The 22,703-nt window shown below is 37.2% G+C and overlaps 1 protein-coding gene across 7 annotated transcripts in view; it reads left to right on the top strand.

Annotated features, from left to right (window-relative positions):
- The window catches only part of LOC131144471 (cation-chloride cotransporter 1), a 131,885-nt gene that overhangs the window by 70,129 nt on the left and 39,053 nt on the right, over nt 1–22,703 (top strand). For all 7 annotated transcript variants that reach the window (XM_058093142.1, XM_058093148.1, XM_058093147.1 and 4 more), the window contains 2 exons: nt 17,910–18,024; nt 21,911–22,105. In XM_058093142.1, the coding sequence (XP_057949125.1) occupies nt 17,910–18,024; nt 21,911–22,105 (310 nt within the window). The remainder of the gene's footprint in view (nt 1–17,909; nt 18,025–21,910; nt 22,106–22,703) is intronic.

Genomic DNA, 22,703 nt, shown 5'->3' with positions numbered 1-22,703 from the left:
CCTCATGGCTTATCAACTCCATGAAGCCAACTATTGGGAAAACATATATGCTCCTGCCCACAGCAAAAGAGGTGTGGGATGCAGTAAGAGAAACCTACTCTAACGAGGAGAATGCTTCCCAAGTCTTTGAACTTATGGCATGCCTATGGCAGATGAAACAAGGCGAGAGGGAGGTGACAGACTATTACATGGAGATGCTGGCACTATGGCAAGAACTGGATTTAAGCAGCAAAGAAGAATGGCGCTGAGCTGAGGACAGTGTGTTGTTCAAGAAGGGCTCAGCATTTGTATCTCGTGGGACCTATAGTGGGCCAAAAACCAAGCAACCAAAGGGCCACCTCTGGTGTGAACATTGTCGAAAGCCTGGCGATTCCAAGGATAATTGTTGGGAGATTCATGGCAAACAAGCTGATTGGAAACCACGGCGGAGCACCAAAACCAGAGGCTATCAAGCTTGTTCTGAGACTCAACCCGAGAGGCAACAAGTGGCGAGCAAATATTCTGATAGTGGTAGCAACAGCACCTCAAGTCATTATCAACTACAGAAAATCATGGAGATACTATCTGCTTTCCAATCCTTGGGTCAGTCACCAAAAAATACTCCATCTGGTAATTTGGCACACAGAGGTAATTTCTCACAAGCCCTATACTCCTTTCGTAACCATACACCCTGGATCATAGATTCTAGAGCCTCTGACCATATGACAGACTCTTATCACCTTTTCTTATCACATACCCCATGTGCTGGTAATCTAAGAGTCAAAATTGTTGACTGGCCTATTGCTCCTATTGCCGGCAAAGGGAGTATTTGGATTTCTGACTCGATTACTTTAGAGTTTGTTCTTCATGTTCCAAAATTATCTTGTTATCTTTTGTCTATCAGCCAACTCACTAAACACTCCAAATGCTCTGCTAAATTTATTTCATCCCATTGTGTTTGTCAGGACCTGTCATCGGGGACGACGATTGACAGTGCTAAGGAGTATGAGGGAATCTACTACTTTGAGGAAGCCAAAATGAGTGATCAGTGTCAGTGTTATTTGTAATTTTGTCTCTATCCCTAAGAATAGTAACCTAATGTTATGACATTCTCGGTTGGGTCACCCCAATTTTCAGTACATGTGTCATTTATTTCCTTCGCTATGTTCGAATAAAATGTCTCTTGATGTTCAATGTGAAATGTGTGAACTCGCAAAACATCAAAGAACTTCATTCCCAAAATCCAAATACAAACCCACAAAACCTTTCACAATCATTCATAGTGATGTATGGGGACCTTCCCGGATTTCTAATCACACTCACACAAAATGGTTTGTGACATTCATTGTTGATCACACTCGTACTTGTTGGGTCTACTTGTTAAAAGATAAGTCTGAAGTGCGTTCAGTGTTTATTAACTTTTATGCCATGGTCCAAACACAATTTCATACCAAGATTCAAATCTTGCGTACTGACAGTGGCACGGAATATTTCAACCACACCTTGGGTCTCTTCCTTCAAGAAAAAAGGGATAATTCATCAAAGCTCATGCGTTGACACCCCTCAACAAAATGGGGTTGCTGAATGGAAAAATAGACACATTCTTGCGGTAGCACAGGCCTTAATGCTCATTACCCACATGCCTACAATGTTTTGGGGTGATGCTGTTCTAACAGCCACTTACCTTATCAATAGAATGCCCAGTCGTGTTCTCTCCTATGCCACACCCCTTGACACTCTTCTCAAATTTTTCCCTACCACTCGGCTGGACTCCAATCTCCCTCTTCGTTTATTTGGCTGCACTGCCTTTGTGCATGTCCATCCTCACTAGCGCACCAAGTTGGATCCTCGGGTCACCAAGTGTGTCTTCCTTGGGTATTCTCCATACCAAAAAGGTTACAAGTGCTATGACCCTATTTCTCGTCGTCTCTTTATCAGCCTTGATGTCACCTTTTTTGAGACCACTCCATTCTATCCCAAGTCTTCTATTCAGGGGGAGAATATGAACGAATCTCAAACTCGAAATAATTCCAATGGTGACATGTTTTTCCTTGACTTTCCTCTCACCAATCGACCATCCTCCTCCACTTCCTTGCCAGTCACAGAGGAAACTTAAACTCAGGGGGAGAGATAGAACAACAAAATAACAAGGAGACACTAGTCTACTCACGAAGGCCGAAGCCAAGTGGTAATGAAAAACTCATACCCGAAGCACCAAGAGGGTTAGAACTAGAGGCAACTCCGAGCAACCAAGAACCTCCCAACAACTCAGAATAGGTAATAGAACCTACTCCTAATAAATTTGATGATATTGATCTGCCCATTGCTCTCAAAAAACATCCTCGTTCATGTACCCTTCATCCAATTGAAAAATTTGCGTCCTATAATACCTTGTCCACGAGATATTGTGCCTTTACTTCTAACCTTGACAGGGTCAAAATTCCAAAGAACATTAAGGAGGCACTTGAAATTCCAGAATGGAGAGAGGCTGTAATGGAGGAGATAATGGCATTGGAAAAAAATGGAACATGGGAGGTTATGAATTTGCCACGAGGAAAGAGACCAGTAGACTGCAAATGGGTATTCACTATAAAATACCGAGCAAATGTGACAGTTGAAAGATACAAGGCCCGGTTGGTTGCAAAAGGATTTGCTCAGACCTATGGCATCGATTACACAGAAACCTTTGCACCTGTGGCAAAGTTGAACACTATTTGAGTGCTCCTATGCTTGGCAGCCAATATTGATTAGCCACTTCAACAAATCGACATAAAAAATACATTCCTAAATGGTGAGCTGGAAGAAGTGTACATGACATTACCCCCTCGATTCAATAAAAGGGGCGAGGAAAACAAAGTCTGTAAACTGAGAAAGTCCTTATATGGACTCAAACAATCTCCCAGGGCATGGTTTGATAGATTTATGAAATTAGGATAGCTTCCCAAGAGGGGGGTGAATTGGGAATTTTGTTTTCAATTTAATACTTCTGAGTTATAATAAGCACACCTCAATCACAATCACAAAGTTAATCAACCACAACCAAAAACAATATAACCAATTATAGCAATAGCCCTGTAGCAATGTGTAAAGCTTGCTGGATTTTTATACGTCCTGTTGTTAAAATTCATGCATACACTTTTTCCCTATGTTCAGCTTTTAAATAAACTTTCAGTTTAATAAGTTAAGGATGATCAACCAACGTAGTCACTTTTGGTTTCCGCATTCAATGCTGATCAAACCAAAACAAATTATCTTCCGGTCTATTTAACAACCAAACACTTAGAATTCAGAGAATTATAAAGCATCTACACAGATTGTAAATTATGCTGAAAAATAAAGAGTAGGGAAGAAAGAGAGAAACATAGGGTTTTACGAGGTTCGGCTTTAACACAGCCTATGTCCTCGCCCTTGGCAAACCACCAAAGGATTCACTATTGTAGTTCCTTTACCGGGCGGAACAATACCGAATACAACACTCCTTTGTTAAGGCTAGAGCCCACCTTCTCCAAACAATATTCCCTTGTTTGGTCCAATGATTTAACACTCGAACCGTCAATCAATCTGCTACAAAGATTTGAAATAAGACGTACAAGAATTGCTCCTCAAAGAGCTGATTAGTACACATCAAAAACTATATACTTCAATAAAATTCACAATACGAAATTTAGATTGAAGCTTTATAAGTTTTTCATCGTATGATTCTTTCAATGAATGACAGAATTAGTAGATGAAGCACAATATCAGTGAGGAAATCAGCAAGACTTCAGTAATTTCGTGCAAGTTGTAAGCAAGAGAGAACTTTTCAAAATTTTAAAATGCTTGAGAGAGAATTTGAAAGCTTGATTGAATTCTTTTTTTTAATCAAATCAATGTATCTTGAGGGTATTTATAGATGTAGAAAGGTTTCTAACTTGTTCCCCAAGTTTACTTGGAGTAGGTCCAAGTTTTAAATAAATTTGAGTCTTAAGCAATCTTAAAATTTCAAAATATAACTGTTAGTTTCTCAAATTTACCGCGTGACTGACAACTGGGAGAACCCCAGCAGTTGGTCGACAGTGTATTTTACGTTTAAAATATACAACCATAAAGGTGGCAGTCGCCTGTCACCAGCCAGTCAGGCGTCTGTCACTGAACAACTTGATTTTTTTAAAACCATACAGAAGGGTGGCAGACGATTGGCAAAACACTCACAATTGTCTCAGTTTACCGTGGCAGTTGCCTGTCAACACTAGATAGCGGATTGTCATGCTTCTGCCTCTTCTTAAAACCTCTTTAATTATAGCAGATGATTGTCCAATGTAGTTAGTCGTCTGTTAACCAGTTGTTTCTTTGTTAAAAACATTTTTTGAACTCTCTCTTTATTGCTTAATTTATCTTGAAATATTAATTTGTTTAATTTTGAAAAATATGTTACAAGATTTTAAAAATCAGGTTTCTAAGTTTCTTTGCCTAATGAGCTTCAAAATGAAAAATCATACTTGAATCATATTTGAAGTACTTACAAAAACTTGTCCTAAGAACTGAGGTGACTCCTCTTTGCATTGAGTTCACTTTGTCGCAAATGTTTAATCTTTCAAACTTCTTTGTGCTTTCTTTATGGATCACTTTCTTTTATGTAAGGCCTTCCATGTTCCTTGATCCTTGTGAGCTTTCAAGATATGTTAATTGAAGTCTAAGCTGAATGAGCTTTCGGAATTTTCCCTTTTATCATCTGAAATCATCTTTGCCTTCAGTAACTGAATAGCATCACTTTGAAGCAATATTAGATAACCTTACTTTGTAATCATCAAAATCAAGATTCGTAAGCCTAACTAGGCCAACAATTTACAAAGGTGATAAAAGGAGAGGGATACTGTCAAGGACAGTCTGACCATACTATGTTTTTCATACAAAAAAATGGGAAGAAGACTATTCTAATTGTGTATGTAGACGACATTATCCTCACTAGAGATGGCATTGAGGAAATGGGAAGATTGAAGGAAGTTCTAGCGACAAAATTTGACGTGAAGGAATTGGAGCAAATGCGATACTTTCTAGGGATGGAGGTAGCTAGATCAAAGAAGGGAATTAGTGTTTCACAACAAAAATACACCCTTGATCTCCTGACCGAAACAAACATGCTAGGTTGCAAACCAAGCGACACACCTATTGAAGCTGAAAAAAGAACAGAAGATGTTGGGAAGCTAGTAGATAGGGAGATATATCAAAGATTAGTCGGCAAACTAATCTACCTGTCACATACCAGACCAGACATAGCTTTTGCAGTAAGTGTAGCAAGTCAGCATATGCAATCTCCAAAAGAAGCACACTAGGATGCAGCCTTCAGGATCCTAAGATATCTAAGGGGATCTCTAGGGAAATGCTTATTGTTCAAGCGAAGTGAAGAAAAGGAAGTTGCAATATTCATTGATGCTGATTGGGCTGGCTCTATAGAGGATAGAAGATCCACGACTAGATACTGCACCTTTGTATGGGAAAAATATGGTCACTTGGAGAAGCAAGAAACAAAATGTTGTAGCAAGGAGCAGTGTAGAGGCAGAATTCAGAGCTGTTGCTCAGGGAATATGTGAAGGATTATGGCTGCGGAGGCTATTGGAAGAACTACATGCTGAGTTAGAGTTACCTATCAAGTTGTACTGTGATAATAAGGCAGCTATCAGTATCTCTCTCAACCTTGTCCAGCATGACAGAACCAAACATGTGGAAGTTGACAGACACTTCATTAAAGAAAAGGTGGAAGAAGGAACTATTTACATGACATATGTCCCTACTAAGGAGCAGATTGTAGACACATTCAGCAAGGGACTACCTCAGCAACTCTTTGAGGATTTCAATGGCAAGTTGGATATGATCAACATCTATGATCCAACTTGACCGGGAGTGTAGAAATCCCTTCAATTTAGGAGTCATGCATGATCTCTATAATTAAGGAATAATTCTTGACTGTCTTATTATAGGCATGTACAGAAGGGGTGCTGGTCAATAGGGATTTCCATGATTCTTGTATAATCCTTTATTCTTGGATTTTATTTCCTTAACTTAGCTGCTGGTTACATGTTATATAGTAGGGCATATTGTACAGTTTTTTAAATTAATGTACGAAATAGTATTCTTACAGTTTCAACTTATTTTAATCAAAATCTCAACATGGTACCAGAGCATGATCCAATCTAAACCCTACCATACTTAGTTGTCGCTGGAAAACACATTCCTGCCGCTACCCTTCTTAGATCCACCTCCACCCGTCATTATTTCACAAAACTAACCATATAGCCAAAAATAGAATCCTCTTAGGCTTACCCCCATAAAACTCCATCGTTGGAATTAGCACCACACGCTAGCCAACTGCAGGCAGTGCAGACCCCATGCGCTGGCGCATGAGAGAGTTTACAACCACCTTTTTTTTTTTTTTTTTAAATTTTTTCTTTTCCCTTTGCCATTTTATGATTCCTTCTCTAGACAATATTATCAAGCTGTTGGGCATGCTTTTTTCTCAAAAATCCTAACTTTTTCAACCATGTACTTGCGATAATCTGTTAATTTATGTTCAGTGTTTGTAAAGGCTTCTTTGTGAGTTTCTTGGAGCAGTGCTAGGGTTCATAAGTTAAGTTGTGAGGTTGTGGCAGTGCTATATTTGTAGGTGAGCCGTTCACCTTGTCCGTCGTTGCATCGGCGCTTCACATAATTTGTCATTGTTCGGATTAGTTTTGGTTGTTCTTCTTGTTTGACATTGGTGTGGCTGCAAGTTTGTGAGTGTTGGGATGGAGTCTATGAATCCCAGAAATATGTTTCCTACACAGCTGCCGTAGATAACGACTCATAATTTGAATGGAAAGGGTTATGTTCAATGGTCTAAAGTTGTTATGGGTTATTTAGCAGGATTAGGAAAATTTGACTACTTGCTCCAATCTGATCCTTCTGATGAGAATAGAAAAGAAGTGTGAATTCAAGAAGATGCCTTGATTGTTTCCCTTTTTTCGATAGAGCCACAGATTGCTTGGATGTGTATGCATCTAGATACATGCAAGGAGATTTGGGATTAAGCCAAGCTTCTATACTGTAGTAACATTACACGTATGTATGATTTATCCTAAAAGTACTTTTAGTTACAACAAGGAGACAGGAGCATTGCAGATTGTTTTGGAGGGATGAAGCGTTTTAATGAGGATCTTAATGTCGTGCAACCTATAATTGTCGACGTTGGTGATATGCAGAAGCAGAGGGAGCAGATGACAATCCTTCAAGTTCTAGTGGGCTTGAGACCGGAGTTTGAGGTAGTCTGGTCCTAGATACTTAGTAGTGCTGAGTTGCCATTATGTGTCAATGTTTATTCTCGTGTCCTTTGTGCTTCCTTTAGCACACATTCTCCTATCTTGCATCTGGCTTTAAGTGGACAACCTTCGCCACACAGGGTGATTCTAGTTCTTTACCAAATAATTACAGAAGTTATCGAGGTGGTTTGAGTGGTCGTGGTGGTAGAGATGGACGAGGTAGATACACTCCTCGCAAATGCAATCATTGTGGACGTAGTAATCATACTATTGAGTATCGAGCAATCTTGGGATCTCTAGGAATAGACCTTCATTTGTTGCCAGTGCAGTCACCACTAACTTCACACCTTTTGGGGTAGCCAATTTAGCCACCTCCGACTCCACACCTTTGGGGTCGAGTAAGGGGAAACGTATTGAATCCATGTTAGAGGAAGAGTATTCCAAGTTCTAGCAGTATCGAGCATCACAACAAGCTTCTCTTCCTATTGCACCTCTTGCCCAAACACGTAATCCCACAGTATGCCTGTCATCTAGTACTTCTTGTCTTAAGTCCTTGGGTTATAGACTATGCTGCCACTGATCCTATCACAGGCATACCTAATTTCTATACCTAAGTCTTCTCTACTCTTTGATATCCTAGCAAATTCACCTTTTTTTACTCTTGTTGATGGATCAACCACTATAGTCAAGGGAACTGGGACTATAAATCCCACTTCTTCTATTTCTCTTCCTTTGGTTTTGTATATTCCCAAGTTTCCTTTCAATATTATGTCCGTCAGAAAAATTACTGAATTCATGAATTGTTTAGTAACATTCTTCCCTGATTCTTTGGTTATTCAGGATTTGAAGATGAGGAAGACGATTGGCAAAGGGCATGAAGTTGGTGGACTTTATCATTTTGACCTGCTATCTTCTTCTACCACCTGCATTGTTGTTGCCGCATCTCTCCAAATTCATTGCCGTCTTGGTCACCCTTCATTGGACAAGTTGAAATGTCTTGTTCCTGGTTTGAGTTTTGTGTGTAGTCTTGATTATGAGTCTAGTTAGTTAGGAAAGCACCATTGCGTCCCTTTTGCATCCTGAGTCAATAAATGGGCTGAAAGCTCTTTCATGTTAGTCCATTTTGATGTTTGGGGTCCTAGTAGAGTGTTGCCCAAGTTCAGTTTCAGTACTTGGTAACCTTTGTGGATGATTATTCAAGAATGACTTGGCTATATTTAATAAAAGATTGTTCTGAGTTATTTCATATATTTTGTGCCTTTTGTTTTGAAATAAAGACCAAGTTTGGTTTAGTAGCTCGAATACTTCGAAGTGATAAAGCCAAAGAGTATTTCAGTTCATAATTTGCTACTTATATGACTCAATTTGGTATTGTCCACCAATCATCCTGTGCCCACACTGCTCAACAAAATGGGGTTGTAGGGAGGAAAAATAGACATATCCTTGAAATTACTCGCACCTTACTCTATCAAATGCATGTACCTAAAGTGGTTTGGAGTGACGTTATACTTATTGCTTGCTATCTATTCAATAGAATGCCATCCTTTCTTCTTAGTGGTAAAATTCCCTACTCCATCTCTTTCCTACTTCACCTTTATTCTCACTCCCTCCTCATATATTCGGGTGTGTCCTTTGTTCATCAAACAACTCATGGGGTGGAAAAGTTGGATCCACATGCTATAAAATATGTCTTAATGGGCTAATCATATGCTCAAAAAGGATATTGTTGTTATAGTCCTGTGCTGCATCTCTTCTTTCTTTCTGTCGATGTTACTTTCTTTGAGTCTACCTCTTACTACAACCACCCACCAGTTCTTTAGTGCTTTTGAGCTCATTGAGTCCCTTCCTCTACCTAATCTTCCATATTCTGCTTTGTTGTCCTTGCCCAACCAACCATCCGAGTCTCCATGTAATTTGAGTCCTTCTCATCATCTTGATCATCCTAATTTGCATGTGGTTTCACGATGGTCCAAGGAAGAGAATTCCCTCTAGCTTCTTCTACCACACCTTTGGTTTCCTTGTTTGATGATCATAGTTCCCATGATGTTGATACTCCCATTGCTGTTCGAAACGGTAAATGCACATGTACCCAACATCCCATTTCCCTATGTGTGTTATGACTTCTTTTCACCCTATTATTATTGTTTTGTTACTGCTCTATCATCTACTACCCTTTGTAAAATTTTTGAAGCCTTAGCCCACTATGGGTAGAGGAATGTTATGGTTGAAGAGATGAATGTTTTACAGGACAATGGTACTTGGTAGTTGATATTTCTTCCTCTTGACAAGTCTGTGGTTGGTTGGCACTGGGTTTTCATTGTGAAAGTCAACCCTAATGATTATGTGGCTCATCTAGAGGCGCTACTTGTTGCTAAGGGGTATACTTGGGTGTATGGGTTGGATTATTCTAACACCTTTTCTTCAGTTTCCAAACCTACATCAGTACATCTATTCATCTCGTTGGCTACTACTTTTTGCTGACCTTTGCATCAGTTAGATGTGAAGAATGCCGTCTTGCATGGTGATCTTGAAGAGGAGGTCTATATGGAGCAACCATCTGGGTTTGTTGCTCAGCAGGAGTCAGAATTAGTGTGTTGGCTCAAGAAGGCAGTCTCCAGAGCATGGCTTGGTCATTTCGGTGCTGTAGTATTTGAGTTTGGTCTTCGACGATGTGCATTGGATCATTTTGTGTTTTATCATCATACTTTATTGAGTAGGATCCTTTTTGTTGTTTATGTGGATGTTTCTATTATTATAGGTGGCGATGATAAAGGTATTCAGAGTCTCAAACTTTTTCTACCAATTAAGTTTCAAACTAAAGATTTGGGACTATTGAAATGTTTTGTGTGTGTGTGTGTGTGTGTGTATAGAAGTATCTAGATCTTGTAAGGGACTTGTTTTGTCACAGAGGAAGTATGTTCTTGATTTGTTGGATGGAACTAGATTTTTGGGATCCAAACCGGTTGATACACCCATGGATCCTAGTAGCAAGTTAATGCTGGATATAGGTGATTTGCTGCCTTATCTCGAACAATACCGGAGACTTGTGGGAAAGTTGAATTGTCTCACAGTCACTCGTCCAAATATTTCTTTTGCAACAAGTGTTGTGAGTCCATTTCTAAATTCTCCGAGGAAAAGTCATTAGGACGCAGTCATTGGCATTTTAAGATATCCCAAAGGTGCACGTGGGAGAGGTCTTTTGTATCGTGATTAGGGTCACACTTATGTTCATAGATATATAGATGCAGATTGGGTTGGATCGCCTTCCTACTGGAGATCCACAATCGGGTACTGTATCTTGGTTGGTGGTAATTTGGTTTCTTGTAAGAGTAAGAAACAAACTGTGGTGACCAGGTCAAGTGTTGAAACAGAATATCGAGCTATGACTCACACTACTTGTGAACTTGTCTAGTTGAAGAAAATGTTGTAAGAATTGGGTTTTTACATTCTAAGCCTATGAAGTTGATGTGTGGTAATCAAGCTTGAAACCTAAGGTGTAGTCCCAAGAAAAAGGGGGGGGGGGGTTGAATTGGGTCTTTAAAAATTTCTTAGATCCTTTTTGTTCCTTTTTACAATCTTTTAAGGCTTTCTTGTATTCTTGTTAACCGGGCAATCCACACAAACTCTTATTTCCTCTAATTAATCCACAATCACAACAACCACAATCAATCAATCAACTATTCAAGCAAAACAACCATACACCAAGAAATCAATTCGGAATATTTAGCGACCCTGTTTATGAATGTGAAGTTCCTGTAATTGGCTTTTGAATTTGAATATTAAAATGACATCCAAGCACCTTTTTCATATCAGAATTTAAATAAACCTTCAGCTAATAGGTTTTGGGATGTTAACCAATCAACGTACTTCCTTTCGGTTTCCGCAAAAGATCGATTAACCAACGTACTCCCTTTCGGTTTCCACAAGCCCAAAAACAAATTAGACTTTGGGTTTACTTAATTTCCAATATGCATTACTTTATGATTAAAAATATTAAAACATCTACGCAGGTTATATCGTTGCTGAAATGTAAAAGAAAGGGAAAGAGAGTGACACTGCCACTTTTACGAGGTTCGGCTTACCCCAGCCTATGTCCTCGCCTTAGGTCAACCACCTAAGGAATTCACTATACCTTGTTCCTTCCTGGTGGAACAAAAACCTTACAACAATTACCCTTTTCTTTTTTTTTAGGAAGAGAAACCTCTCTAAGCAACAACTTGTGCTTGGTCCAACGATCCAACAAACCTTTGAACCATCAAAGATCAAGATGAAAGAAATATATTTGCGTACAAAAACACTCTCACAATTCAGAGCAGGTTGTACAAATTAAATTCTAAATCGTACTTCAAAAGCCAAAGCTAAATAGAAAATGTGAAGCTTTAAAGGTTTAGAAGTCACCAATGGTTCTTAAAAAAAATTTGAAAGCAACTCGGAACCAATCTCTTGTTTGTCAATCCACCAATATCATATAGTTTTTCTCCAGCAAAATGATGTGAGCACACAAAAACTTTTGGGAGATATTCAGTGCAGGGATCGTATATAACTTCGGCGTGTTGCTCGTTTGATCTTTTTGCTTCTTTTGCTTGTTTTTTTTTTATTGCTCAAAGGAGGTATTTATAGACTTTTTCAAAAAAAGTTTCCTCATTTAACATGAAGCATTTAGGTAACTTTTCAAAAAGTATTAAATTATAAAATTAATTTTGAAAATTTTCCCCCAAGTTTGAAATTCAAAATTTTGACAAACTTCCTGTTGAGTTTTAAAAATCAGTTTTGAGTGCCAGTCGCTTGCCACGACCTGGTAGTCACCTGCCATAGTGAAAACTAAACAACTGGAAGACTAGTAGTCGCCTGCCAAGACACAGGCAGTCGCCTGGCTTGACCACCCAAGCGCCTGACAAGGTTCAGGCAGTCGCTTGGGAACCTACTGCCTCTCAAGTTTAATTCTTTTAAAATTTGGCAGTCTACTACCTATATAGGGCAGTCGCCTGGCTCCTAGAAATTCTCTTTTTTACTTTGAAAACTTTCTTCCTTTGAGACCTTTGTTATTTTGATTTAAAAACATATTTTAAGGTCTTTCAAGTGTTGGTCTCTAAGTTTTTGTATTTTAAGGAACTTCACATATCTAGATAGTAATGGCTTGAAGTACTTACAAATATCCTTCTAAGCATGATCTCCTTAATCACTAAGTCTTGCAGTCTCTTGAGGTTCAGTTTTTACTTCAAGGTCTGCTTGGCCTTTAAGCTTTTCATGTATCTTTTATTTCTTCAATGTTCTGAGAAGCTTTCATTTGGTTGACTTTGATCTCCAGCTTACTTTCATGATTAATCGTGAGTGTCCTTTTACTTAGACCTGAATTAAAACCACTCAACAACGCATGTTAAAACATCCTTCATTTTGTTGTCATTAAAACAAGATTCAAAAATCCAGTTAGGCCAACAAAGCTGCTCCTCATATTGCCTCTAACCCAGTCTTTCATGAGTGAATGAAACACATTGAAGTTGATTGCCACTTTGTTGAGGAGAAACTTGTGTAGAAGCTCATTACTACTGCTTATGTGAAGTCTGATGTGTAACTTGTTGATTTGTTTACCAAAGCCTTGGGGGGGTGCTCATGTTAAATTTATTTGTAACGAGTTAGGAGTGTATTTATGCTCCAGCTTGAGGGGGATTGTTAGATGTTATTTATTTCCTTTAGTATTATTATTGTTAAGTGCGTTAGTATGTTAATTTGTGAGTTAGTAAGGTTATTAATAATGTATTTGATTTGTATTATAAATAAAGGGAGAGACCTATCTTCAAGTTGGTTCATTCATTTAAATCAAAATCTCAACATTAAGAAATGAACATATTCGCGGTAAGTTAGGAAGATAAGATAAGGGAGGGACAATTCATATGACTTGGGCACTTGCAATTAAGGTCTTAAAATTCGATTTCGACTCCAATGTTGAAACTCCGAAAGTATGAAAATTTCGATGGAAATTTCAATTTCAATGTCAATTTCGATTTTGATTTGAAATTTAATAATGGAAACAGCTGTAAAGTATGGAATTCTTTTATGAAGCTTTAGAAATGATTAATAAATATAATAATGCAATTTTTAGGACTAATATATTGCAAGTAAATACATCTATGTTGTGTATGAGGTGGAGAAGTTGTAATATAATATGTGCATCAAACATATTTGTAAGATAATGTACAATAAACATATTTAGTGAATCATTTAATACAAATGAAATTCATAAATCATTTAAATATTATTTAGTATACAAATGATGATAATTAAGACATGAATGGTTAAATAAAATGTTGTTGTATGTTTATTTTTTCATATAATTTCAAAAGCACTTGTAATAATCTTTTGTTTCAATAAAATAAATAAAATAATTTAAGAGAGAAATTTCACTTCACTCCTATATCTCTCATTTGAATTTCGAGGAAATTTCATTGCATAGTTCAAATTTTGACAAATTTCGCTAAGATTTCGAGATTTCGATAAATTTTGGATGATTTGTTGAGATTTTGATGGAAATTTTGCAAGATGAGAATTGACTGCCATTTCAATTTCGAGGGTCACAGAAATTGGAAATTTTGACAATTTCGTGGAAATTTAAGACCATGATTGAGAGTGACTAGAGCTAAGCAGTGGCTTTAAGAAAAATTTCAAATCAAGGGCTTGGGTACTCTTGTAACTTTCCTGTTACTTTCATAAGGATTTTGCCACTTTAAGACGTGATTTCTTTATAGTTTATTAGCATGCATAATCATATTGTCATGAACAGACTCCTTATTCTAAGCTATCTCTTCATCTAAACTTACCATCACGATACATTCAAATAGCATAAATTTCAACATATTTGTTCTGTCTCAAGTATGTGCAATTTTCATGTCAGACAGGTGCCAATTTCTAGCTTGGCCAGCCACCGCTCAACACAGAAATACCCTCCATAGATTTAGGCCCTTTAACCCAAGCGAGACACAATCCCTACTTGCTCAAATTTTCAAAATATCTTTGCCATAAAAACAATCATCATGCCATCTATTTCACACGATAACCAATGAAACTATCTTCCTTACAAGATCAATATTGATTACATGTAAATTTCTCAACTAAAACAAAAATATGATACTATGAAAACCCAGAAGAATGTATGTGTTTTTTTTTTTATCAATAATTAGAGAATAATTAGCGTAAACCTTTTCTTGTTAGAATTCCATTTCATACAAGTTTCTACCATATTTCCTTAGAAAAACTTCACTTTTACCCAAAATCCCTGATAAATGAATGAAAATTAAGAACACTTACCTTGAATATTAGATTCTCCAATTTATTATTATGAGTTAAGAGTTATGTTACTAAGTGCGAGTTAGTAAGGGTGTTATGGTCATTGGTATTTTACTTGACAAATATTATAAATAGCGGGAGAGACCTATCATCGAAGTAGTGTCTTCTCATTTTACCCAATTATTCAACATGGTATCAGTGCAAGATCTGAACTAAACCCTAATTGCATCACCACAGCTAAATCAAACCCTAAAGATCATAATATCCTGTAACCTGCTGTAGAAGAGTCATCAGCATTGCCAAATTCCAGGAGCAGGTTCAGGAGTTGCCGGAAAAGGCTGCAGTCACTGGAAAAATCCTGGACGCTGCTCTTCTCTTCAACACCTCAAAAAATACCTCATATTTTGCAAATCAAACCTTATAACAATCGCAGAACCTGCCAATATGCCAGCCCTCAAAATTTCACTGCCAGAGGAGCCTCTGCACACTGCCATGCATTGGCTGAAACCCGCCAGTGCTGACCCTATGCTCCAGTGCGTGACACAGTTTTGTGCAGCCATTTTGCTTTGATTTCCTCCCAAATGTCTTGAATCCTTTCTCACACCATAATATGAAGTTTTCTGTCATGTTTTTTTTATGAAGATATCACCTTTTTTAGTTGCTCATGAGCAGTGTTTCGGGAATGATTGCTTGCTTATGCCTGAAGCTGTTGGTCAATGCATATAGAGTTCATTAAGGCCTGAAACAGTGGTATTGCTGTGTTCTTGATTCGTTCTTATCTTTTGTGTTCATTGTGTTCTTGTGGTTTGCTTTGGTTGTTGAATGTTGTGTGTTGGGATGCAGGAGGATGTTGTTCGCTGTGTATTTCAGATTTTCTACTGTATAGAGGCTGTTTGGTACTGTTAGAGCTGTGTGTTGGTTTTTGGGCGAGTTTTGTTGACCTTGATGAGTCCCTTCCTCTGCCTTGCCTTCCAGATCCCAACCTATTCTCTGTGCCAAATCCTCCTACATCTTTATCCAGTTTGAGCCCTTCTCGTCGCTTGGATCATCCCAATCTGCAGGTATATACATGATGAATCAAGGGAGGAGAGCCTCCTCTAGCTTCTATTACTGCACCTCTGGTTCCCTTGTCAGATCTTATTTCTCATGATGTTGATCACCCTATAGCCCTTGTACCCAACACCTAGTCTCTAATTTTGTTATGTTTCTTGTCAGCCTTGTATTAATATTTCATTAGTACTTATCTTCTATTGTTCTTCCAAAAACCTATTTCTGAAGCGGTATCCCATTCTGGGTGGAGGACTGCAATGGTTGAAGAGATGCGTGCACTACATGATAATGATACTTGGGATGTGGAACCTATTTTTTCTGGTGATGGTTGGTTGTCACTAGATGTACAATGTGAAAGTCAATCCCAATGGTTCTGTGGCTCATTTGAAGCCCGCCTTATTGCTAAGGGATATACTCCGGTGTATAGTTTGGATTATTTTGACACATTCTGGTTGCTAAACTTGCCTCAGTTTGATTGTTCGTCACTTTTTCTAGTACTTTTCATTGGCCTCTACATCAGTTAGATGTTAAGAATGCTTTCCTACATAGTAATCTTCATGAGGAGGTCTATATGGAGCAACCACTTGGGTTTGTTGTCCAAAGGGAGTCAGACTCAGTTTGTCATTTTAAGAAATCATTTCATGGATTAAAGAAAATCTCTAGAACATGGTTTGGCCAATTTAGTGTTGTAGTACTTGAGTTTGGCCTTTGACAGTGTGCTATAGATCACTCTGTACTTTATCATCATACTTCATGTAGCAGGATTTTGCATATTGTGTATGTGGATGACATGTGATCACTAGTGATGATGATCGAGGCATCCAAGACCTAAGGTTTTTCCTATAGTGTAAGTTTTAGACCAAGGACATGGGACCATTGAAGTACTTCTTGGGTATAGGAGTATTGGGATCTTGTACGGGATTTGTCTTGTCATAGAGGAAGCATGTTTTTGATCATTTAGATGAGATGGGGCTGTTGGGATCCAGACATGTTGATACACCCATGGATCCCAATACTAAGTTAGCACTTGATATGGGTGATTTTTTGCCTAACTCAGGACGATAAAGGAGATTTGTTGGAAATTTGAATTACCTTAAAGTCACTCAACTAGAGTTAGTTTCTCGATTCCTAGAGAAAAAATCACTGGGATGCAGTAATTTGCATTTTGAGATATCTCAAAGGTGCACCAGGTAGAGGTCTCTTATATTTGGATGGGTTACACTCATATTCAGGGATATATAGATGTAGATTAGGCTGGGTCAACTTCCGACTGAAGATCCAACCGAGCACTGTATCTTTGTCAGTGGTAATTTGGTGTCTTGCAAGAGTAAGAAGCAAATTGTGGTGGCTAGGTTAGGTGCTGAGTTAGAGTATAGGGCTATGCCGCACACTACATGTGGGCTTGTTTGGTTGAAGAACATGTTGAAAGAACTAGGTTTTCCACATTCTTAGCCTATGGATTGCCTCCAACTTAGTATTCCATGACAGACAAAGCACATTGAAGTTGGTTGCCACTTTATTTGGGAGAAACTTGTATAGAAGCTCATTACAACCACTCATGTGAAGTCAATTTCAGCTTGCTGATTTGTTCACAAAAGCTTTGGGATGTGCTCATGTGAAATCATTTGTAACAAGTTTGGAGCATATGATATATATGCTTCTGCTTGAGGGCGAGGGTGTTTTAATGGTTATTTAGTCATTTAGCATTATTATTATGTGTTAAGAGTTATGTTTGTAAGTGTGAGTTAGTAATGGTATTATGATCATTGGTATTGTACTTGACATATATTATAAATAGAGGATGAGACCTATCATTGAAGTAAGGTATTCCATTTTAACCAATTATTCAACAATCTTTTTTTAATATAATGCCGTCTCCCATTATTTTTAGTATATTGCATTTTGTTTTTGCATTTTTTTGAAAAAATTGAGCGGAGTGTCTTTAAGCATATTTATGGTCAAATAGTAAGACTGCAGGTGTTATAAAGAAAAGACTGCGTGTGGAGTCCTGTGCTTCTTTTAGATAAAATCCAAGTGCATTTTAAGCATTTGGTGTGATAATTTGGCTGGGTATTTAATGTGGGACCCATGCCATGTGGACCTTTGCAGACACCTTTTTTCTACTAATTTTGCCTCCATGTCCTTGTTAATTTCTGCTTTTCCCTATTTTATGTGGGACTTGCACCATGTGAACTTTTGTAGACCTCAAATTTCTCCAAGTTTTGCTTTTATATGTTTGTGTGCCCTTTAGTTTCTGTTTAACCTCATTTATTCAGCGAGGGGATGAAATTTACCTCTTCTTTTTTCCTCTTGAAATGCTTAATGCAGCTGGGATTACAGGCTTGAGTTTGACAACCTTTAAGGAAAACTGGAGTTCTGATTATCAAATTACTAGTGATGCTGGAATACCAGATCCTGATGGATCTATATATTGGAATTTCAAGTAAGCTATGAAGATGCTCGTTGTCTTTTTGGTCATTTGTTCTAGTTTCTTTATATATCGCATAAATCCATTGCTGAGTGTCAGTTTGGACATGTCATACAAAGTGCTATCGCTTTTTATTAGCTTCATATGAGTTTTTTGAGTTTTATGATCTCCTGTTTAAAATTTCTATTAATTATCTGTAGCATCAGTTGAAATTCAGGTGCACTGACTGTAATTTTTAGACCAAGTTACAGACAGACTAACAGTGCTTCAGTAGTAAGGATTTTTCTGCAATTTCTGAACCTTGAAATCATATGACTTGTAGTTATGCACAATACTTACAGCAAAGGAAATTGAATCACAATGGCTGTAATTGTTCTGCAACGTGGCTTGAATTGGTTTTTTTTGGATGACTTGTGATGATAGACAGCAGTTGTGTATGAATCAAAATTTGGCTCTGAAATTGATGTAGGACAGAGGAGATAAAAATAAAAAGAGAGAATTGAGGAAGAGAGATAGAGAGAGGGATGGAGGAGGAGGAGGGAGGAAGAAGGAGAAAAGAGAGAGAGATTGCATGAGAGCAAGAGAGGAAAAACAGAACTGGAAATCTGGGATTCAAATCTGGTGACTGTAACATTACACAAACACATTACTTATACAGCCAATGTTACAACTAAAAGAATAATTACAAAGTAATCCCAACTAAATCATATAATTGCAAAATAACCCAAAGTGCCTAAAATACACAAAATAACCATAAATTAACTAAAATTCTAAAGTAATCAGAAATTTTCCCAAGCTAAAGTAAAATTCTTTGCTACAATATAAACATATAAAGTTCGGCACTACCCCTCCCACCCTCCAATTGTTTGGAAAATTTTGTAATATGGATGTTAACTAATGGGAAGACAAGCATATTAATCCCTATGTACAAGAACACATGTGATATACTAATTATCTGGAATCAAACTTTTTAAAACTAAATCTGGCACAAAGTCGTATGATGTTCTTTCGAGAGTCGTCAGAGGTATATTTTGCATATTTATTCTCTCCCCCTTATCCCAAATTTTTTGTGGGTAATGATTCTTGTATTTATTTCTGGGAAGACATTTGGTTGTGGGCCAATAATCCATATCAAGCCTTAACACTTCCCCGCATGTGCGGCCCGATTGCATGTGGGAAGGAACAAACAATGAATAACACCCATATTGGGAACACAATTTTTTTTAACGAACTTTCATTAAAGGTAGGTAACAAGACTAGAACCTAGGACCTCCTAGGAACCATGGTTCTCATACGGTGTTAGATGAACACTTTACCTAAAAGCCTAAGCTATTATGTCATTGGCCAACAGTGTATATCAAGCCTTAACAATATTTTCTCTCCTCGCTGCATAATGAAGCTATTTATTCCTTTTAAATTTCTGACAGGGATAATTTCTCTGGTGATTTCCACTTTCTTAGGTTTGTTAATGATAGGGAGGTGGAGGAGCTCTCTTCTTTGCTCTCTGGGTTTTAGCCCATCCAATAAAAGGGATTTTTGTTTGATGGGGAATGTATATCTTTTTTGAGCATTTGATTTGAGAAAACATGTTGATGCAGAACAACATCAAGGATTACAAAGGAGCAAGTTCAGAAGGACCGAAGGTATAGAGGAGAGAAAGAAGGAAGAAGGAAGAAGAGAGGAAAAAGGATATTGGTGGGGGAACTCACATTACACTTCTTAATTAATAACTAACTCTTGCATGACTTTCACACCCTACTTATAAGAAAACCTAATTTACATGAAATTACACATGAACCATTAAAGATACAATCCCTAAAACCCGCATATGTTACAAACAAACCCCAAAATACACATAAGCCTACTACTAGCAACTAACAAGCATGATAAACTACTTATTAAATAAACACATTTGGCTTTAGGACCCAACAATCCCTTGACCTTATTGTTTGAAATTGATCTCCTAGTTGGGTCAAAATGTTCCTTCCAAATGCTCTCATCTTAACCTACGTCATGTATTTCTTGTTTCTTCATAGTATTTAGAAGGTTAAAGTCCTATATAAGATAAAGGTTTTTTATGGTTCTTGAGATAGTTAACACCAACAATATGTCGCATAGTAGGAATCCTTCTAAGGCTTTATCTACGAATGCATTTGTTCTTTGTTTTGATAGTTCAAACTTCATGCCTCATCTTTTTGCATTGTTTTTTTTCTCTTGGAGGATTTAGAATGATTTGTTTTGTTATCTTGGATCTAAGGAGAGTTTGTTTGAATTTCCTTTCCAAGTTTGGGAGAAGTAGAGATGCTATGGCCTTGTGGAGTTTAACAAATTTAGTGCAGTGGTCTCTACATCTGGCTTTATCCAATGCTCTCTAATCATATGGTTTTTATCTCTAAAAAGGAGGCAAATGTGGCACTTCTAGTATCATCATCATTGACAGTGACCGGAGCGGGATTGTGGATATTAAGCAATGGTTTCAAGGAAAATTTCAAATCAAGGACATGGGTACTCTGTGTTACTTTCTTGGTATTGAGATTATACAGTCTAGGAAAGTAGAATCTATTTCAACAAAAATATTCTTTAGAGTTGCTAAGTGAGGTCGGTATGTTGGTAGCTGAACGAGTTAATACTCTTATGGATCCCAACATGAAGTTGTCTAGGGATGTTAGACCAGGCTTTGAAGACAATATTAGCATAGGCAATTGGTTGGCTAGTTGATGATTGTCACTAGACCAAGACATATCTTTTGCAGTGGGGGTGGTGAGTCACTTTATGGAAAATCCCAAGCAACCATATTGGGATGTTTTTTGTAGGATTTTTGATATCTCAAAAGCTCACCTGGCTGAGGTTTGGGATACAAATTTAATAGAAATTGTGAAATTTCTGGATATTCTCATGTTGATATAGCTAGTTCTGTTGATAATCAAAGGTCTACTATGCAAGAAACAAATTACGCTAACAAGACCCAGTGTTGAAGCAGAATATCAAGCTTTGGCTCATCCTTTGGGTGAGCTTATGTGACTGGAGTCTCTTATCTTAAAAATGGAATTCTTGATAACGAAGCCAATAGATATGTTTTGTGATCAAGCTACCATTTGTTCCTAGCAGTCCAGAGTTTCACTAGAGGAGAAAGCACTTGATGTTGACCTTCATTCTTGTGTAGGATGCTATATTTTAATAAGGTCCTAACGACTCCCTTTGTGAAATATATGGATTGGTTAGGAGATCTTTTCACGAAACCTTTATTTAAGCCAATCTTGTCTAAAGGTTGTAACAAACTGGAGTAAAGTGATATTTATACACCTCCAACTTGGGCAGAGTGTAGAGTGTTAGAAGAGCATATGTTATTTTAGTAGTTAAATTTTGTGTGTGCCCTTGTTTTTATTCTTGAGTTTTTATTTTTATTAATACATAAGAAGGCAGACCTGGAGCTGTATGTGGGCACAAGGAAACTGTCACCTAAATTTTCCTTTTGTTGTTTTTTTTTTCTTCCCTTCTTCTCTCCTCATCTACAAAAAATATTTCATGAGGGCAGACAATGCTTAAAAGTTCCTCATGACTTTGTAGCATTGAAGATGAGAGAGATTTATGTTTAAATAGTTAATAAACCTAATCAGAAGTTGAGAACATTTTAGGCATGGACTTTGCAATAACAGCTTTTGTGATTGTGATTATGAATTTGAATCCATGGAATTATTTTGCAGGACAATTGCAGTTTTCTTTTTTCAACTCTTCATAGCAAGGTTTTCTTTTTGAATGATTTTGGGAGTCCTAAGACAAAGCAAGGACTTCTATGTCCTTGTCAATTCATTTTGTAACTATTAGTTTAAGTTGATAAAGCTTTTATATTCATGATATTTTTTCCTATGAAACATGTGACTTAATTGTTTTGTAATGTCAGTGCATTGGTTGGTCTTTTTTTCCCTGCTGTAACGGGAATTATGGCTGGTTCAAATCGATCTGCTTCATTGAAGGACACTCAGCGTTCAATTCCAATTGGAACGCTGGCTGCAACTCTTTCAACTTCTGCTCTTTATCTAATTTCTGTGTTGCTATTTGGAGCTCTTGCAACAAGGGAGAAGCTTCTGACAGACAGGTATGAATATTTGTTTTAAGTCCTTGACATCAGCAGGATTGAAAAGTTCTATTGTACTGATATGTTTTTTTTTTTTCTTGTTTTCTTTTTGGTTGAAAAGAATTATGAACACAATTGAAAATTATGTATGCACAATTTACTAAACAGCAGAAGCTATAATTCGATATTTTGTTGAATAATTAAAAATTTTCAAAGAAACAAACTAGATAACAGTCTTCATTTGTTTGAGATTGCCCACACAAGGTCTTAATTTTTTATTTTGACTAAAATTTCAAGGCTACAAAACTACAGAAATTTTAATGGAAATTTCAATGCCAATCTCAGTTTTCATTTTGATTTTATAAAAATGATGGAGGTTAGTCGTAAAGCATGGAATTCTTTTTTGAAGCTTTAGAAGTTTTATGGAACATACTAATGCAAGATTTAGAACTAAATATTATAAATAAAATACATCGATGAAAAACATATGTTGTATAATGTGCACTACATAATGAAATAATCATATTAAACACATTCAGTTGATATTTGATACAAATGAAATTCATAAATTAGTTGAATACTATTTATTTTATAAATACATATAATTTGGACAAATGAT

This window comes from Malania oleifera, chromosome 12, assembly GCF_029873635.1.
Source record: "Malania oleifera isolate guangnan ecotype guangnan chromosome 12, ASM2987363v1, whole genome shotgun sequence".
NCBI lineage: Eukaryota > Viridiplantae > Streptophyta > Magnoliopsida > Santalales > Ximeniaceae > Malania > Malania oleifera.
This window is presented reverse-complemented; position numbering and strand designations above follow the sequence as displayed.